Source organism: Oreochromis niloticus, linkage group LG7, assembly GCF_001858045.2.
Source record: "Oreochromis niloticus isolate F11D_XX linkage group LG7, O_niloticus_UMD_NMBU, whole genome shotgun sequence".
In the NCBI taxonomy this organism is placed as follows: Eukaryota; Metazoa; Chordata; class Actinopteri; order Cichliformes; family Cichlidae; genus Oreochromis; species Oreochromis niloticus.
The window spans coordinates 18,685,103-18,703,316 of NC_031972.2; the positions used below are offsets into that span (position 1 = coordinate 18,685,103).

General features: G+C 40.5%; 1 protein-coding gene across 1 annotated transcript; it reads left to right on the top strand.

The window, feature by feature from the left end:
- Window positions 1-281: 281 nt before the first annotated feature.
- On the top strand, window positions 282-17,794 carry nop14 (NOP14 nucleolar protein homolog (yeast)). The gene is made up of 19 exons (XM_003454956.5): window positions 282-516; window positions 888-1,070; window positions 1,922-2,056; window positions 3,926-4,067; window positions 4,367-4,512; window positions 4,628-4,756; window positions 4,877-4,999; window positions 5,632-5,763; window positions 5,862-6,189; window positions 6,626-6,756; window positions 6,842-6,927; window positions 7,007-7,142; window positions 9,566-9,667; window positions 12,224-12,377; window positions 12,455-12,614; window positions 16,562-16,709; window positions 16,825-16,943; window positions 17,068-17,223; window positions 17,310-17,794. The coding sequence occupies exons 2-19, from the start codon at window positions 888-890 to the stop codon at window positions 17,401-17,403; spliced, it is 2,604 nt and encodes an 867-aa protein (XP_003455004.1). The 5' UTR covers window positions 282-516; the 3' UTR covers window positions 17,404-17,794.
- The last annotated feature ends 420 nt before the right edge of the window (window positions 17,795-18,214 follow it).

The window sequence follows — 18,214 nt, forward strand, 5'->3', positions numbered from 1 at the left end:
CCGTGTCGCCCGCATCAAAAACCGCTACTGGATGGATGGCTAAAACATGTTTATGCTTGTAGAAAACCCTGTTAGAAAAAGTATTTCACAGATTTTAGCTGCTTCTATCATACTGGAATGTTTAGTGTTAGTAATATTAGCCTTCCTAAGCTACAATATTGGGCTTTCTTTCAATTTCTTTTAATTTTTCATCCATCTGTATACCCACAGTTTGAATTTGCCCTGATAATTGCAGCAGGCTTCGTCTCTACTTCTTGATTTTGAACTGTGAACTTCCATCTTTAAATTCTAGAGGCGCTGTAGGAGCAGTTCCACCGGAAGTAACTCATGTCTGGTCCATTGTGGTGAACTTTCACCTTAGGCTGTGCACGCTGGAAGAAATGGAAAGTCAGTGAAGCAACGTGGTCTGGGACATATTAAACAATTATTTATTGAATTTAGTGTCGCTGAAGCTTTTCCCCCTCATCTTTTGTTCCGCCTGGATTTAATAATCCGACGCGTCAACGCGGCTAAAAGGTGAGCACCTCCTGTCTGTGAAAATGTGAGTTTGTTTACAAGCTGCTGACGGTTCACAGTGAAGCTAACTGTCCTGAAAATAGCACAATATTTTTTCTTGTGGATTTAACATCGTGTGCTATTCCATTTGACATTTTTACCTAACAGGTGTGTCTGTTTTGTGAACCTGAATGCTTTGAAAGCTAGTTTTGAAGCTAACATTAGCCAACGTATAACGATAACATAAAAAATGTATCCTATAGTAGTGGCAGGAAAAAAGCGAGACTCTCAGGAAATAAATAAATATATTTAACTATCATAGGGTCTAACATTTAAGACGTAAACAACCAGAAGAGGGGAAGAGACAGTAATGTTAACTTGCTTTGTTACAGATGGGGAAGGCGCCGAAGAAGAGGAGCCTTGCTGACAAGGTGCGGAAGACCAAAACCTCCTCTGAGATCAAAAACAACCCGTTTGAGGTGAAAATCAACAGAAAGAAATTTGATGTGCTCGGGAGAAAAAGCAAGCATGATGTGGGTCTGCCCGGTGTATCTCGATCCAAAGCCGTCAATAAGGTAAGAGACAGCCCCAATTATGTCTTGATGCATTCTCAATCATCCAGGAAAGTAAATCTCCAAAAGTTGAATCTGTTCATCTGGACGTAGCGTTTTGTGGGAGAAACGTTTCGTCACTCATCCAAGTGACTTCAGCCCCAATTATGTTTTTAATGAACTCACCTGACCTTGTATTCAGGTGTGAGCTCACTTTAGAGGGATTTACTGATGCTCAGTACTGTTTTGATAAATTGTATTCATATTTTTGAAAGACTAGTTACACTGCACTGCGCGACCGTCAGTGCTGAAAACTATTTATCTAAACATCATGTAATTCATATATGAAATTAACTATATCTTTTTGTGTTTTGTGTCTGGCATCGACATCCCTACATTGATGGTATGAAAGATTCCCGTTTTCAAGTCCTAAACTGAAGACGTCCTGCTAACTTGCCCTTTAACTTGACAGTTAAAGGCTTTTCTTACCTGTTTTGTTAATATGAGCTCTGCTGCTTTAGCCAAAATCTCCAAAGATCCAGAGAACTGCAGCCACAAACTTTTCTGTTCTGGCAGCCTTTGCTCACAGCTCGCTGTGCATTTAACACTATCTGTGCTGTGAAGCCTGGTGCTCACACAGTCATGCTGGGAGAGGGACTTTCTGCAGGAGTCACTGAGAGGGTTGTAAGAACAGAGAGACCCGTGAACCGGTCTAAATAGAAGCAGAAGTGCCAAGAGAAGTAAAATCTTCATCTTTCTTGTTTCTAATTTTTGTGATCATGTGTGTGATTATTATTTTTTTGTTTTGTTTTTAAAATATGATAGGGTTTTGGCAGCTTGTAATTAATAAGCAGTTCTCTTTTTTTAATTTATAGAGAAAAGAGACCCTGCTGAAGGAATACAAACAGAAGAACAGATCCAGCAAATTTATTGACAGACGTTTTGGAGAGTATGACACCAAGATGGCACCCGAAGACAAAATCCTCCAGAGGTTCACGATGGAGAGACAGGTCAGTGATGCGATGTGTTTATTGCTGCCTGAAAGGACACATTGATCATCAGGTTGTGAAATAAAGAATAGATAAAATAAGCCAAGCATTTAGCGATTAACATGATTTATTTATTTTTTTTGTTACTTTTGTCATTATGGATATAGCATCAGTAGTTTACTTAATCAGTGTGTACATCCTCCATAACTCATTAGATTTGCTATAAACCAGTCATGATGTGATTCAAGTCCAGACTTGAGAAGTTTCACAAAAAGTTAAATGCAATTTTTTTGTTAATTTCAGACATTTTTTTCTTTTTTCTAATTTAAAAAAAAAGTCTAGTCACTTCCTTTTCATGGTCTGAAATGTTGATTCTAGACCTCCTAGTGAAAGAAACGCCTTGAATATACAATCTGACAAGGACACAAACAGCTGGAGAGATAACAGCTGAGTAGTTGTTCCTATTAAACTTATTTTGAAGTTTGCTGCATGCATAGATGGTGCATTGTAACGTAAAGCTCAGGTTTGAGTACCCATTCACTGTGTGATGATGAAATTTACATAACTCCCTAGTGGACTCAAAAATGAGAGAAGTAGAGTAGAGTGACCAAAAATCTGGTGCATTCTTAAAAAGGAGTACACTGGCCTGCTCTGGACTGGTCAGAAGACCACAGAAGAAGAGTAAAATAGAGGATCATTGAATTCTTTGATGCAGGAAAAACTGTTCATACCATCTAGTCAAGCCAAGAACACTCATTTCTGCTTCCAGTGTTATGCTGTAAAAAAAAAAGTGTTGTGCCTCAAAGTGTGGATTAATAATGACCCAAAAGAAACATCAGAAACATCCCAAGACTGAAGGCAAATATTTTGATTATGGTCACAGAATCTACTGATTTCATGCCATCCTTGTGTGCCGTTTACTTACTGAAGAGAAAACTGGATATAGAAAGACCCACAATCGTGCAGCATCTGAAGGTGGCTTCAGTAAAGGCCTGATAGATCCATTTTTAAGCTATGTCCACACGTACCCGGGTATTTTTGAAAACGGCGTTTTTGGTCACTGAAAACGGAGATTTTTAAAAACGCCTGCCAGGGTGGAGATTTTCGAAAACTCAGTTTTTGCATTTACGTGTGGACGAGGAAAAGGGAGAAAACGCAGTGTCAAAGGTGTGCGCCTCTTTTGACGTCACACTGTGCGCCACGTTATTGTTTCGGTGAAATGAATTTCTACAATGGCGGACTTAGACAAAATGCCGTTACTGTTAATTTTTTCTCTCTGCAGTGTTTAAATGCTTACATATACACACACAGTTACTGTCCCTCCACACATAAGACTCAGTTCTGCTTCTATGCGCCATCTTTGTTTACTCTTTCCCACACAGGCTTCTAGACTTCTGATTGGCCAAAATTTCTACACGGTTGGGAATATATCGCCACCTGCTGCTTTGGCTTGTTCCTAGCAGCGTTTTCCTTCGTTTCTGGCTTTTATGTGTGGACGGGATTTTTTTTAAAAAACGAAAACGGAAAATCTCCTTTTTCAAATTACCCGTGTACGTGTGGACGTAGCCTTAGTTTGTCTAATTCCTTTAGAGCCTGTAAAAACTAAATGCCTTCAATTTCTTAAAAAAAGGTGAATTGAACCAGTTGAATTAGAACTGGAAGTCTATTCTTCATTGCAGCCTTGACTGGCTCACTTCTAATCTATCACTGCATAATAACCACCATGTTTAAATACTTGTTGACTTAACTGGTCATGTTAATACTAGACTGACAGGCAAAGATTTGTCACTTCTTTTGTCCAAGCTGCATAATGAAAAAAGTGAAAATAAACTGGCTTGTGCACAGATGTACTAAACCTACACCTTCTGTTACTTTGTATTTTATTATTAGCGCGTCCATGAGAAGAAGGACGTGTACAACCTGAATGAGGAGGAAGAGCTGACTCATTATGGCCAGTCTTTGGCTGAAATGGAGAAATTCAATGATGCTGTGAATAGCGATGATGAATCAGAAGAAAAAGGTCTATTGTCTGGTGAGTCTGAGTGCCAAATTAATGGATTTTTTCCACATGTACATGGTTCTTATATTTCTGTTGTACCTTGAATCCATCTTCATTTAAATACTTTGATATTTTAATAGTCACTGTTTGTTATCCTCCAGATAAGCGCACCTTCATATGGGGGGAATTAATATTAATTAATTTTCCTCCTATTCCCAAACATGTTGCCCATCTTTTCTCATTCCCAGCTCACAGCTTGGAGTGAACATGAGTGTTATTATTGATGACAGAGCTGGCATTTATTAGTGACATTATTTTTCTTTCACACCTAGCTGAGCTCACTGCGTCCCACTTCGGAGGAGGAGGTGGTCTCCTCAGGAAGAAGGCATCGGGGGAGCAGGAGGAGGAGGGAGGCCAGAGGGTGAAATCCAGGCAGGAGCTCATTGAAGAGCTCATCCAGAAGTCCAAGCAGGAGAAGGTGAGGCTTCGGTCCTGCTGATGGATTTTGGCCCATGCTGCCTTTGCCTGCCGTATTGTTGCAGATTACAGACTTTGCTAAACTGGTGAGGCTGATGTCTTGGGCTTGTTCTCAGAGGGAACGCCAGGTGCAGAGAGAGGAGGCCCAGGAGCTGACCGAGAAGCTGGATCAAGACTGGAAGAACATACAGTCTCTGATGGTGAAAAAGACGCCCAAAGCTGACAAACAGGAGGAGAAACCCAAAGTAGGAATACACAAATGAGTCTGCAAAAAGACCATTCCGCCCAGATCTGTGTGTGGGTTTTTTTTGTTTTTTGTTTTGTTTTTAAATAAATACCTCTTGCTTCATGTTTGCATTTTCTAGCTGGAGGAATATGACATGATGGTCAGAGAGCTCGGCTTTGAGATGAAGGCTCAGCCCTCAGAGAAGATGAAAACTCCAGAGGAGCTAGCCAAGGAAGAGAGAGAGAAGCTGCAGAAACTAGAGGTACATTTGCTCTGTGGACATTTGCCTCGTTGTCTGCAGCTGTCAAGCACTTTGATGTTAATCGCCTGATCTTTCTTTGTTTTTTTTTTTCTTTTTAATTGAAATCAGGTTTTATTCTTAGTCTTTAAAAAGAGAAAATACCTCTTCATAGACACATCATTTTAATGCAAAGACATCACTGTCCCAGTAAATAGAGCTCTCAACTAACAGGAGCCACGTAGAAAAGACACTGAAAAACCACATTGTAGCCTTATACAATGCAGCTCTTACATTTTGACAGAAGTAACTTCTTGCTTGTATGATAGTCACGTCAAATGCAGTATTCAAATCCGGTTTAACCTTGTGAGATCTAAGTACCTGTAATTATTAACCCCTTCCCTATCCTATCAGAATCTGTGATTAGTTTTTCTCCTTTCAAAAGTATTCCCCTAAGTTTGGGAATCATGGGACAATGTAACTAACAGAAACCAATAACTGTGCAGGTTTTCCAAAAAAGCAGCTTTGCTTTTCTCCAGATTGCAGGGTTTTGAGTTACAGTCACCTGAGATCGCCTTGAGATTTTAAATTAATGGTGAATTTAATTAGAGAAGTAATCGATAATGACCAGTTGCCATCATCTGATCTTTCTACAGGCTGACCGTCTCAGGAGGATGATGGGAGAGGAAGTCGTGGAAGGTGCACAAAGTCAGATTCACTTCTCTGCTGATGACCTGAATGACGGCTTCATTCTGGATAAACACGACAAGAAGACTCTGGCTTATCAGGTGTGAGGCGACACAGTGCAGAACAGTTTTGTTACTTCGGGTTATTCCTCCTAGTGTGATTGTTGATTTTTATCTTAATGTTTTATTCCTGTCCATAGGATGGAAAATGGAACATGGGGGAGGAGGAAGGAGAAGAAGATGATGAGGCTGAAGATGAAGAAGAAGGAGAGGGCGAGAGCGATGAGGAACAGGAATCGGATGCAGAGGAGGATGAAGTTGAGGAAGAGGAAGAAGAAGAAGAGGAGGAGGAAGAAGAGGAGGAGGGAAGCGGTGAAGATGATGGCCACTCAGACCTCGAGTCTGAGCAAGAAAGCGAAAACGAGGAGGAGGAAGAGGCCAGCCCCAAGCCGAAGAAGACTCTCAGCAAAGAGGAAGTGAAGGCCCAGCAGGAGGCAGCCAAAGCAGAGCTCCCATACACATTTGCTGGTACCAGAATTTATTACTCATTAAAAAAAAAAAAAAGGCAGATTAGTGTCATTTTTAGTTATATGTCTGTGAAGGTTCTCAGTGATCCAGGTCATCGTAGTCAAAAGGAGTTTGCAAAGAAAAGCGTCTGGACTTTTTTGAGTTGCTTGAAGACGTTTCACCTCTCATCCGAGAAGCTTCTTCAGTTCTAAGGTCAAATGGCCGAGAGTCCCAGATTTTGGGGGGATACTCCCACTGGGTTTAAATCTGGGACTCTCGGCCATTTGACCTTAGAACTGAAGAAGCTTCTCGGATGAGAGGTGAAACGTCTTCAAGCAACTTAAAGAAGTCCAGACGCTTTTCTTTGCAAACTCCTTTGACATTTTTAGTTATAGTTAGTTCTTTCCCTTCCAAAATATCCAATACTGTATTGTTCTTCTTCTTCCTTCTCTCACAGCCCCTGAGAGCTACAACGATCTGAAGGATATGCTACGTGGTCACACCTCTGACAACCAGCGCCTCATTGTGGCCAGAACTCAAAAGAGCAACCACCCCAGTTTGGCTGTAGGCAATAAACTCAAACTACAGGTACAGTTACAGAGTTGGATGCACACGTGTGATGAGTTGGCAGCTTTCACCGTTATGTGAACTCACAGAACTCTCTCTGTTCCAGAAACTTTTTGGCTTTCTGTTGGAGTACATCGGAGAGCTGGCCTCTAGGAGTCCACCTGAACTTAGCACCATTGATAAGCTCATACCGTGAGTTCAGAAAGAGCCTTCAAAATATTTAGTCCTTGAAATAAAGACATTTCTTTACCTTTTGCAAATCTCTCTGCAGCGAGGTGTACGCTCTGTGCCAGATGTTTCCAGACGCAGCCTGTAAGGCTATGCAGAGCATCCTCGGAGATGCCGCTCATAGCATGGAGGAGACGCTTGAGGTCAAAGGTCACGCAGCTTTCCCTACACTAGACATGGTATGAATTACTTACTTTGATTGTGGTAAATGTTTGATGTTCACCGCGGTGTTTATAGATTTTGGAGTTTTTAAATGTCAGCTGATTCAGGGATTGACTGATTCGTAGGCCTGCGCCATTCTCACTTCAGGTAGAATCAATGCTTGAATCAATGTTAAGACCTTCCAGCGTTATATAGAGAAAACTAGCGATTCCCCTTTAAGCAAGCATGTGGTGGATAGAGCTTCTTACAGTTTGATTTCATCCCAGCTGATTTTGATCAGTGTTTGTAGATGGAGAACATCACAGGAGGATCGTGACCTCTTAACACACTACACAGAACTTTTAACTCAGCTGCAGTGTGTGTGTGTGTGTGTGAGTGAGTAATACTGCCATGTTAGTCACGAGAGGCTGATTGAAAGTACTGGTTCTAAAATCTATATTTCTAAAGAGCAGGTAGATTTTCTCTATATAAATCTACATTTAGCTGTTAACTTATTATCATTGTCTCTGAATGATGGATTGAGCAGTGGCCCATTTCCTATTGTGGGGATCATTGTGTGTCAGGCTATGATGATGAGTAGGCCGCAGTGGTTGCACTGAAACAAAGTTTAGCCTGGTCTAAATAGTTTCTTTAGTAGTTTGATTTAGTTTTGGATCATCGTCTTTAAGCTGGAGAGTTATGTTTCTTTTCTTTTCCAGTGAAAGTCTTTTTTTTTTTTTTTTTTTTTTTTTTTTTTTTGTCTGTCCCATTTGGTTCTTTAGCCGTCAGAATTGTTGTCTGAAGACCAACAAGGATACCAAATGGATTTATTTTGCCAAATGGATCATCATGGCATTGCCGTATTGGTCCATTTGATCAAACTTAGTTATTTTTATTTATTTTATTTTCAGTTGTTACAGATGGGACAGACATGACTGGGGGATAGGAAAGGGAGAAAGAAAGAGAGGAAGGAAAAGAAAAACAGAAGGGAAAAGGGACAGTGAGAAAGGGCACTTACAAAGACAAAGAGGGAGGAAAAAAAAAACAAAAAAACAAAAAAAACCCAAAATCTCCTGGATCACCTGTTGAGAGAAAAAGGAGAAGACAAGCAAAAAAAAAAAAAAAAAACCCAAAGCAACATACTAAACACAACACCATCACGTTAATCTAGCTAAGTGTGAACAGCAGTAAATACTAAATATTGAAAGTTGTTGTGCAGCACGCAGGACAGACAGCGCACAATGTGCTTTGAAGTAGCAGCTACGAAAGGTGTAGTTTGTCTACGAACAGTGAACACCCGTGTGTACACCTGTGTGGATCAATGCGCTTGTATACAAAAGGTTTCCCCATGTAACGGTCTGCTAGAGGGTGTGGAGGCCCATAGCCCCGTCCCCCAGGGCATGAAGCAGGCATGGAGGAGATCCAGGCTCCAGACCTCCAGAGGCCCCAGAGTGCAAGAGCCCAGGGAGGACCACCGGAGGGGCATCCGTGCCACCTTCCTGGGAAGGGCTGAGGAGATCCCCAGACGAGGGGGTCACCCAGTAGCCACGGAGCAGAAGCCAGAGGGGGCTGCACCGGCGTGCCCGCCGGCTCTGCCGGCAGCCAGCTGTGCCAGAGTGAGCCGAGTTGCAGGCCCCGAGGCTGGAGGCCCGAGGGCCCCCTTTGCTCCGGAAGAGGCCTGACCGAGCGACAGGCATCAGGCCCCGCCAATTAGCCACCGGGAGTGAGCTGGTGCATACCTGAGCGCCCAGCCCCGGACACCAAGAACCACCAATGCACCAACCCCTGAGGGCATCAGTTACCAGTGATGGGCACTAATGTGGACGAAAAAAAATAAAAAGAATAAGCTTCAAATTAAACACTAAAGCCTTAACTCTGAGTGTTCAGCGAGAAAAGTCTTTTCTTAGTTAGATTTTTCATCAGTTTGGCCAGCCAATCTGCACTGTAAATAGGGCTCACTAACCCACTGCTGTGATTAAAAGGGGAATAAAATGAGACTTGACTGTCGATCTGTTTAAAAGCCTGTTATTTGTGTCTCCGTCGCTCAGTCATCCCTCACAGTGAAAGCCAGCAAGGCATGCTGCGAAACATTCACTCTGCTGCCCTGAGCCTGGGGTAAGACCTGAAGAAGAGCTGGATGAGCTTACTTTTTATCAGATCCTCTCTTTGCTCATCTGATTCTGGCAGCTCAACAATCAGACACTGTTCAAACGGATATTAGTCAAAATGTAACTAGGACTGTGTAGAAGTGCAACTGTTCTCTTAAAAGAGTTAATAGACGTTTAACATTTGATGTGTTATGTTCAGTTAAATATAGGATTTAAGTGAATGCTTTCACTTATTTCTTGGACTTTGTTCCAGCTGTTTTTAAAGTAAGATTATTAAAATGAATTCTCTAATGTAAAGAGACTTGTTATGGTATATGTTGCACCTTCATTTGTATATTTCCTTCTTTTTTAAGCTCATCTACCTTAAGGTGACAGCCCTGCTGTTTCCTACCTCAGACTTCAGGCACCCAGTTACAACTCCAGCGCTGCTTTTCATCAGCCAGGCTCTCACCAAGGTACACACAGACATTTTAATATTTTTACGTATCTTTTAATAACTGTGTTGTTTGAGCAGTTTGGGATCTTATTGAGCGTTGAACTTGCCGAGCTGCTACCCTGTGTGTGTGTGTGTGTGTGTGTGTGTGTGTGTGTGTGTGTGTGTGTGTCATTAATAACTTTTCTGTGTGGAACTTCAGAAAACTGTGAGGAGGCCATCACATTTCTGAGTATCATTGAATCCTGGTAGTCCTTTCTATGTTACCAACAGACATATGCCAACACGTGCACATATTTCGTCCTTTCCATACACACAGGAATGCTTACCCACACACATCACATGAGGCTTATCCTGAAACGGCCCCTGACCTCCTAACTGTACATCAGAATTGTTTCTGGATTCCAGTCTTCCTCACTGTCATTATCATCAAGTTGACTGCCCTCAGTGAGTGCATGGTCCTCACAGGGAGAGGAAACATGCAAACATGTGTATGCTTATATTCTAGTCTGACATTTTGACAGGTCAGTTAATTATAGTATAAATGTACAAATCTATATGTTTGTGGATTTGTATAAAATATTTGTATATGTGATTTAGATATTTCATTTTATTTCTTCAAACTTTCATCAAGATTGGTCTTCTCATGTAGGAGGAAATAGGCAACGCACATACATACAATCTTTATAGTATGATGATTACCCTTAGAAAAGTGGTCCAAAGGCATAATGTTGCATGTTGATATTTTAATTCAAACATAGATTAAAAAAGGGTATTAATCTCAAGCTGATTTGGCTGTTGAACTAGAGCAATGATGCTGAAGAGGACTAGCTGTTAGCCTCTGTGTTTACCTGTGCTGTTAGACAAGCAGAAGGAGAATAATCTTAGGAATAAAACTAGGTCTGATTTCATTTTAAGCACACTACCACACTCCCTGTATGCTTTGTGTGTACATCAGAGTTAGCTAATCACCCCACATTATTTAGGATTGAGTAATATTTCCCAGCAGTTTTTCTATAATTGGCTTTGGTTATATGAAAAGCAGGAAAAAGACTTTGAAATAAAAAAATGCTAAAACACACTTTTGAGATACATACACTACCTGTCAAAAGTTTTAAAACATATCCAATTTTTCCTTTTTAAAAAAAAGATTATGCAGTTTAATGTGTCTTTGCATTCTGAAATGAAAGCATAGCACAAATAAGTAATTGGAGTTAAAAAAGAAACCAGGGAATTAATTTATAGACCAAAATGTTTTCTACATTTTTTAATCATCAAAGTCACCTTTGGCAGATATAATAGCTGAACCCACACGTGGCTTTCTTTCTAAAATAGAAATCAAATATTCTTCCCATATCTGTTGCAGAAGTTCCCATAAATGTGTAGCACTTTCACCCCAAACCAGCTCGATGGAGTTTAAGTCTAGAGAGTGTGCTGGCCACTCTGTTTTCAAGTTTACCATTTTGTTCTTTTTCCTGAGGTAGTTCTGGCATAGCTTAGACTTATGTTTTGGGTCATTATCTTGCTGTAGGATGAACCCCTGACCAACTAGGAGCATACCAGAGGGTACAGCATGGCGCTGCAGAATGCTGTGGTAGCCTTTTGGTCCATAATACCTTTTTCCAGTCTTCAGTAGTCCAATGGCTGTGTTTCATGGCCCAGGCGAGCCTCTTTTGTCTTGTCCTTTCAAGCCTGCAGCTCTAAGTTTTCTCTTCACAGTTGAAATTGAGACTTGCTTACTACGACCACTATGAAGCTGTAGCCTACAGCACAAGATAAAAGAGTCCATTCGGGAAAGAAGGATTACCACCTGGAAAACATATTTTAATTTCACTGAGACTTAAGCAAATAAGAAAATGTTTAAACTACAATTCTAAACAGGTAAAAATCAGAAGTTAAATCAAAATAATATTTAGAATAGACCTGTTCAAAATGCCAAATATACACTAGATGACAAGCTCTCTTTTCATTGCTCTTGCTAGAATTGTACCAAATAGACATTAAGCCTTGGTTGCAAATTAACCAAATGCATATATACCTGAATTAATTTAGCACAGCGTTAGTAAACTTTTCCAAAGCTCATGAAATGATGAGGACAAAGTCCATGCTCCTTGTTATGTGAAAATTCTGTAAGTTATTTGAAACAAATATGTGTCTTAGTTTGACAAACGCAGCAAAAATCTTCTGAATTCTTAGTGTTCCCCTGTGTGTTGACACAGACCATGTGCCCCTACTGAGGTCCTGCTCTAACCGTGATTAGTCGTTTGAGCTCATCAAGATGCTGAAGTGTTATATATCGAGTTTCCTGGGATTGAAGCTCCAATCTTGCCTGTTGTAAAATTTCAGGTTTGCTCTTATTGATTTTAATAGCCACGGCTTTTTTGGTTTTTGTATTGCGACATTTGGTCACGACACCAAAGGTGTTTTTCTCTTTGAATTCAGTCTTTCAACCTTACATAAAAGACCTATTTACAACCTGTTTGCTCATTTATTGTTTTCTTTCCAGATCTGTCTCTCAGTGTATACTACAGTAATCCTGAATCTTGTGTGCTTGTGTCTGTGTCTTGTAATTTTTCAGTGCCCAGTGAGATCATTACAGGACCTAACATCAGGTTTAGTTCTGTGCTCTCTGGCAGTGGAGTATGTCTCTTTTTCAAAGCGCTTCCTGCCTGAGCTCATCAACTTCCTGGTTGGGACGCTGCACCTGGCAGTGCAGGACAAGGCATCTTTGGGTATTACACTTTTATACGGCAGGTATGCTTTGTTAAGGTGTGAAACTGAACTGACATACTCTACCATTGTGTTGCAGGTTACATTGTAGTGCCACCCTTCAGAGCATCAGGAAAATACAGCGATCTGTTAGTGCTGTCATCGTCAGAGTCCTGCAGGACCTGGAGCAAAAAAAGCCTCCCACTCTCTGCTACTCAGCAGCTGGACCTCAAAAATGACCCTGATAGAGATAACCACAGGTAAAACATGACTCTGCTTGTTCAGTCAAGTCTAGTTCAATGCTTTTTTTAATTCTTATTAAACAAGCACTGGGCGTTATTAAAATGGTCCAATACAAATAATCGCTGTGGCTGTTCTATGTAGATTTTAAAACAATCTGTATTTATCCCCAAAATTGTGAAATTAAGTGTTATAGCAGCCAAAAAATGAACAGCAGCTTAGCTTAATAACATAAATACAATATAGATACTCTACAGTAGAGTTAGAAGTTAGCTAAAGTAGTGAGGTGAAGAAAGGTTTTCCAAAAATCAAAGCAAACAAACAAGAAAGCCTCCACAAACAGATGAAACCATTGTAACTTTGGACATAAATCAAGATGAAATATCTCGGTTGGTTTTGAAGGGTTAGTGAAGTTAGTTGAATTATAACACTGGCAGCGTCTTATAGAAGAGTTAGGGGTAAGTTGTTTGTAATGAAAGTGCTGATTTAGGGTCATTCAGTGAGACTGTTGCTGTAATTTGGCAAGGAGAAGACAAAACTGCAGCCAATAGACTGTATTAGCCTTTTCCATTAGCTGATGTGCCATGTTGCATGTGAATAATCCTAATAAAGACGTTTAGAGCAAAGAGTGACGAGCAGAATTAGGTTTGATTACCACCTGTTGCCAGCGGAGATGTTCAGCTGTTTTTCAGCTGAGACTCCAACCACAAAAACTCCTGGTAAGAACATGGAGGATGGATGCAGACACGCGGTTTATGCCAAAATTAGAAAATTCCTTTGTTAGAGTAGCCGAATAAAACAACAACAACAACAAATCTGTAAAACTAGGAGTGCCATTGTTGACTATTGAAAGTGTAGTATGTATGATAACCATGTAATAACAGAGATTAACACGTTCCTGGAGACAGTTATAGGCACAGTGGGAGGACAGAGAAGGAGTGTGAGAAAATCCTTTGTCTTCTCCTTCACACAGTCCATGATCAGTTTGGATCACCAAAAAGGAAATAAGTAGATTGAAAAAGAAGGGAGCCTCATTAAAAAAAAACAAAGTTCATTTGTTTTTTTTTTTGTCTTTTTTTTCCTGTAAGGCCAAAACTGAAGCACACAAACATGCATTCATACGCATCTCCTCTGTAACCGGCTGCATGTTCCACTGTGCTAATGCAATTACTGTGTGATAAACATGCTCATTATTATTACAGCCACCGCTGTTTGCATCTGATAAACCTAAAATAGGCCTTCATACTTGGTTTACCTGCATACGCTGAGTGGCTCAGAGCTGATTTATCCACTTGTGTGAATTCGGGTGAGTCGCCAGCACGGTTTCACACAGCAGCTGGTGTGTGGGCACAAAGCTAAGCTTGTAAACAGGCTTCAGCAGATCATGATTGTGCACAGTTTGTCAGAACATACATTTTTATTCACGCTCAACTAAAATGAATACTTATTAATGTATTGTAATGAGTGGTAATTATCTATAACATTGCATTAAACATGCAGACACATAAATACAGCAGTCAGTGGCTGTATTTACGGGGGAAAAATTTAAAAGAGCCTCCAAAATATGGAGGCCAAGTCAACACCTTGAACTCTATGATGTCCCTCAAACCAGCCCTGAAACATTTCTGCAGTGGGCCTGCGATTGTTCTCGGTGTCATCAGGGAATGCTGTTGCCATAAAGAGGTGTAAATGTGAGTGATATGGGTGAGAATAACATCCCGATGATGCTGGAGCCAGGGTTTCTACTTCCACCAACTCGCCTTCTTCCCACTGTCGTCTTTCCCCATAAAAATGACACATTCACAAAGATGTCCACGTGATCTCAAAGAAGACATTGCTCCATGTTCCACCTCTAACTTGCCACTTGTAGGCACTCTTTACTGAGGTTAGGGGCCAGCGTGGGCATGCTGAATGGTCGGTGGCTACTTAGTTTAGACTGAATTGGTGTTTCTTCACATTTCTGTTGTAGCCTTGCGTGTGATTACTACATACTGAGCCATTTGTCTAGTATTTACAATGTGACCCTTAATGTTTAATTATTTTTTAGTGCTTTCAACACATTGACTTCAAAACCGGACTGTTCATTGGCTGCTTGACAGATACCATTGCAGTGAGATAATCAGTGTTATACACCTCAGCTGTCAAAGGTTTAATTTCATGGCTGATATAAGTATTATTCCAATTTATCCCTCAGTCAGTTTTGAGCCGCTAATCATTTTGCTGTACAATTTACAAAGGGCAGGTCGTGTTTTCCAGTATTTTTGTTCCTAATAACTCAGAATGAGTCTTGATCAAATAGTACTCAGTGAGTCATCTTTAAATGCTGTGCCTTGGGGTCTGATCAAGTCCAGTTTCCTCCACAGTGTTGTATACGCCATTGCATGAGAGTCCCTCTGCTCAGTTTCATGGTCTAATTTCTGCATTCCTTGAGGCCGTACAGTGACACATGCACACAAGCAGCTGTGTGTGAAGAGGCTAGTGGATGTGGTAATTACTGCTGGGTGATAAAGCAGGCGAGGATAGTGAGTGTACACTGAAGGCTAAAGGGTGTCTAAAATGTGTAAAGATGGAGGCGTGCAGTGTCGCACAGAAAATTGAGCTAATGCTTTTAGAGAGGTCAATGACTCCCTGAAGTCTGGAACTCATGGATGTCAAAAATGCTGCGTTTCTTCCTTGAGATGCTCTGGAAAACGATTGCTGTAGCTGCCTTCAGTTTCTTGTTTGTGGGTCTTTCTGCATTCAGTTTTGTATTTAATAACTAAACTGCCCTGTACACTTCAGAGTTCACGCTGCTGCTTCTATCAGCAGTCGCGTCATCAATAAACACAAGTGTCACGGTTCCAAAAGCAGCCATATATCCTATAACACCGGCCTCCACCATGTTTGTAATTTATAGTTCTGAGAGAATGAGGATTTTGATTGATCACTGACTTTTAATGTAGATCCACATGTCATTATTTCAATTAACGCACAAAATATCCATGGAACACTAACTGGATAGGTTCATCCTTCTGATTGTGAGCCTTGGCTTTTGTAGTTCTGAGTTACATTTATAGACAGCAGGCAACAGTTACCGTATTTTTCGGACAGTCAGATAAGTCAAACTTTACTCAACTCATTCTTCTTGCTTCCTCCGCTTCCGTGCCATTGATTCATTAATGTTGAATTCTCTCGCAGCTGCTGTTTAGTTTTCTGTCTTCATTTATGTTGGAAGTGATAGCAGAGCTGTATGTTTTAATTTTTTCAGAAATCTCTCAGTCAGAACATGGTATATCATGTTTAGGTGGAAACTAGCGAGCTAACTTCCTGCTAACTTCTAACTCTGTTAAATTTAATAAATTCTGTTTTCATGGATGCCTGGATGTTAAACTTAATTGTTGCACCTGGTAAACGCTGATCATTTTATTAATGATGAAAGAAATTAGACAGTTTTTAACTCTCAGTGATGCTACAGTGTTCGTTTGACTTTGGGACCTGAAGCGGACGGAGTTTAGGACCCAGATTACTCCTCGAGGCTCCTGACTACGGTAGCAATCCATCAAGCTGTGCGGCTCCCTAGTGTACCAAAGTCGTACCAAAACATTTTTTTGACAGATTTTTTTGAGTGCTGTGTAGCACATAAAATCGGTTCGAGGTCCGTGAGCACAACCAGAATTCATAAAGCACACCGGATTATAAGGCGCACTGTCGACTTTTGACAAAATTAAAGGATTTTAAGTGTGCCTCATAGTGTGGAAAATATGATACTATCTATCTATGGTAAAATCTAATGTTGCAATCTGCAAGTGCAGCAGTGTTTGTAAGCAACTTTTAAAAAACAACCCCAGAAGTAGACTGGACCGAGATTGCAAAAAGGACGTCATATGTGTGAAGTGGGAACTGAGCTTGAGGACCTGAGGTATATAGAAGCTAATTAACATGAGAAAAGTTATAAAACTGAAATGATCATAATTGTGTTTTTCCACAGGTTAACTTGTTTGTCTACTTGCCTCGACCTGGTGAAGAGGTGCTGCTTGCTCTACAAAGACCTCCCCTCCTTCACACACATCTTTCAGCCAATCAGAACGCTTCTTTCAAAACATCTTTCCACCCAAACATTACCAGAACCATTACAGGTTAGTTACAGATTTGTACTCATTTTTTTGTTTTGTTTTGTTTTTTGGTTTTTTTTTTTTTTACATTGGATGAATTTTCTGTGTTTAGTAACAGTGTTCGTCATTGTCATTACAGGAGCTTAGCAGTGAGATCGTGGAGGCCATTAGCAGCACGCCTGTGACTCACAGTCCGCTCGTTTTTGACAAGAGAAAGCCTATTCCTCTGAAACTGCTCACGCCCAAGATTGTTGAAGTGTAAGCACCAAAATAAATTGCTCATCCAAATCGAGCAGTTCAGATTGTTCAGGTAGCCAAAGATTTACGATGGATGTCGCCCCTCTTTTTTAATATTTCGTGTGCCATTTTTGGTTATTATCAGGCTGGACTATGGAAAGAAGCGTGGCAGCACCAGAGAGGAGAGAGAGAAGGAGCGACTGAAGCATAAATACAAGAGGGAGTTTAAGGGCGCTCTGAGAGAGATCAGGAAGGACTCCCGCTTCCTGGCCAGAGAGAAGCTCAACGAGGTCATGAACAGGTGTGGATACAACTCCAGCATCCGTTCAGAAATGTTCATGCTTCTCTTATCAGACACTTTTAACTTTTCCACATTCTGTGTTTCAGGGATGCAGAGAGAAAGAGAAAAGTGAAAGAGCTAATGGGCAGTCTGGCCACCCAGGAGGGAGAGTGGAAGTCCCTGAAGAGGAAGAAGAAGTGAAATATTTAATCTCCACCAGTTCTCCCCATTGTCTGATCATTTTCAAATGGACCTCTCCAGTTGAGCTATGGATCACATGTATAAGGTTGAAATATATGGAATATACAGTTGAGAGTTCTCTGTCATGATTGCACACCATGTTGTCACATATTCCGATGTAGGCGTCTGATGTGACAATTGGATACTGCTGTTGGAAGTGTCAGTCTACAAAGGAACAAAGGAGTGAATATTTTGCTCGGATTTTCCCTTTTTTTAAAAAAAAAAACAGAAACCATCACAATGTTGTGCTGTTGTGTGTGCTGTTAACAGTGGCTATACTTTTCCAATAAAGAAGGTCAGGGTTACTCCCACTATGATAAAAATGTAAATAAATTTACAGCACATGGATCAAGCTGCATCAGTCTTCATTTTACATGTTTTATGTTCTGTCATATAAAACAGCTGGAAACAGCTGTATGGTCTTCAAATGAATGCAGTCCTACACAAATTGAAAGGTTGTGGTCTTTATTAATAGCAGGGTTATGGTAATAATTTATTACTTAGCAGCCTTTATTCGTAAAAAGCTTAAAAACAAAGCATTTTATTATCTTACATAATTTCAATACCCTAAGTTTTTTTTTTTTTGTGACAAATGGAGGGTTTTAGTTAAAACAACAAACAATAGGAAACATTTATTTGAGACTCTAGTTAGTATTCATTAGAACAAAGATGTGTGTTCTTGGTTTATTAGAAGTTATAACTATTTGTTCACTGTAACATGGAGACACGAGGCCATCAAATGAAAACTTACAAATACCGTCTGAGTGAAATG

Excerpts from the sequence above, each read along its gene's own strand:
- nop14 (XM_003454956.5), top strand. The coding sequence starts at position 888 with ATGGGGAAGGCGCCGAAGAAGAGGAGCCTTGCTGACAAGGTGCGGAAG. Across the intron at positions 6,757-6,841 it reads GCAATAAACTCAAACTACAG|AAACTTTTTGGCTTTCTGTT; the intron begins GTACAGTTACAG and ends TCTCTGTTCCAG. Across the intron at positions 7,143-9,565 it reads CTTTCCCTACACTAGACATG|CTCATCTACCTTAAGGTGAC; the intron begins GTATGAATTACT and ends TTCTTTTTTAAG.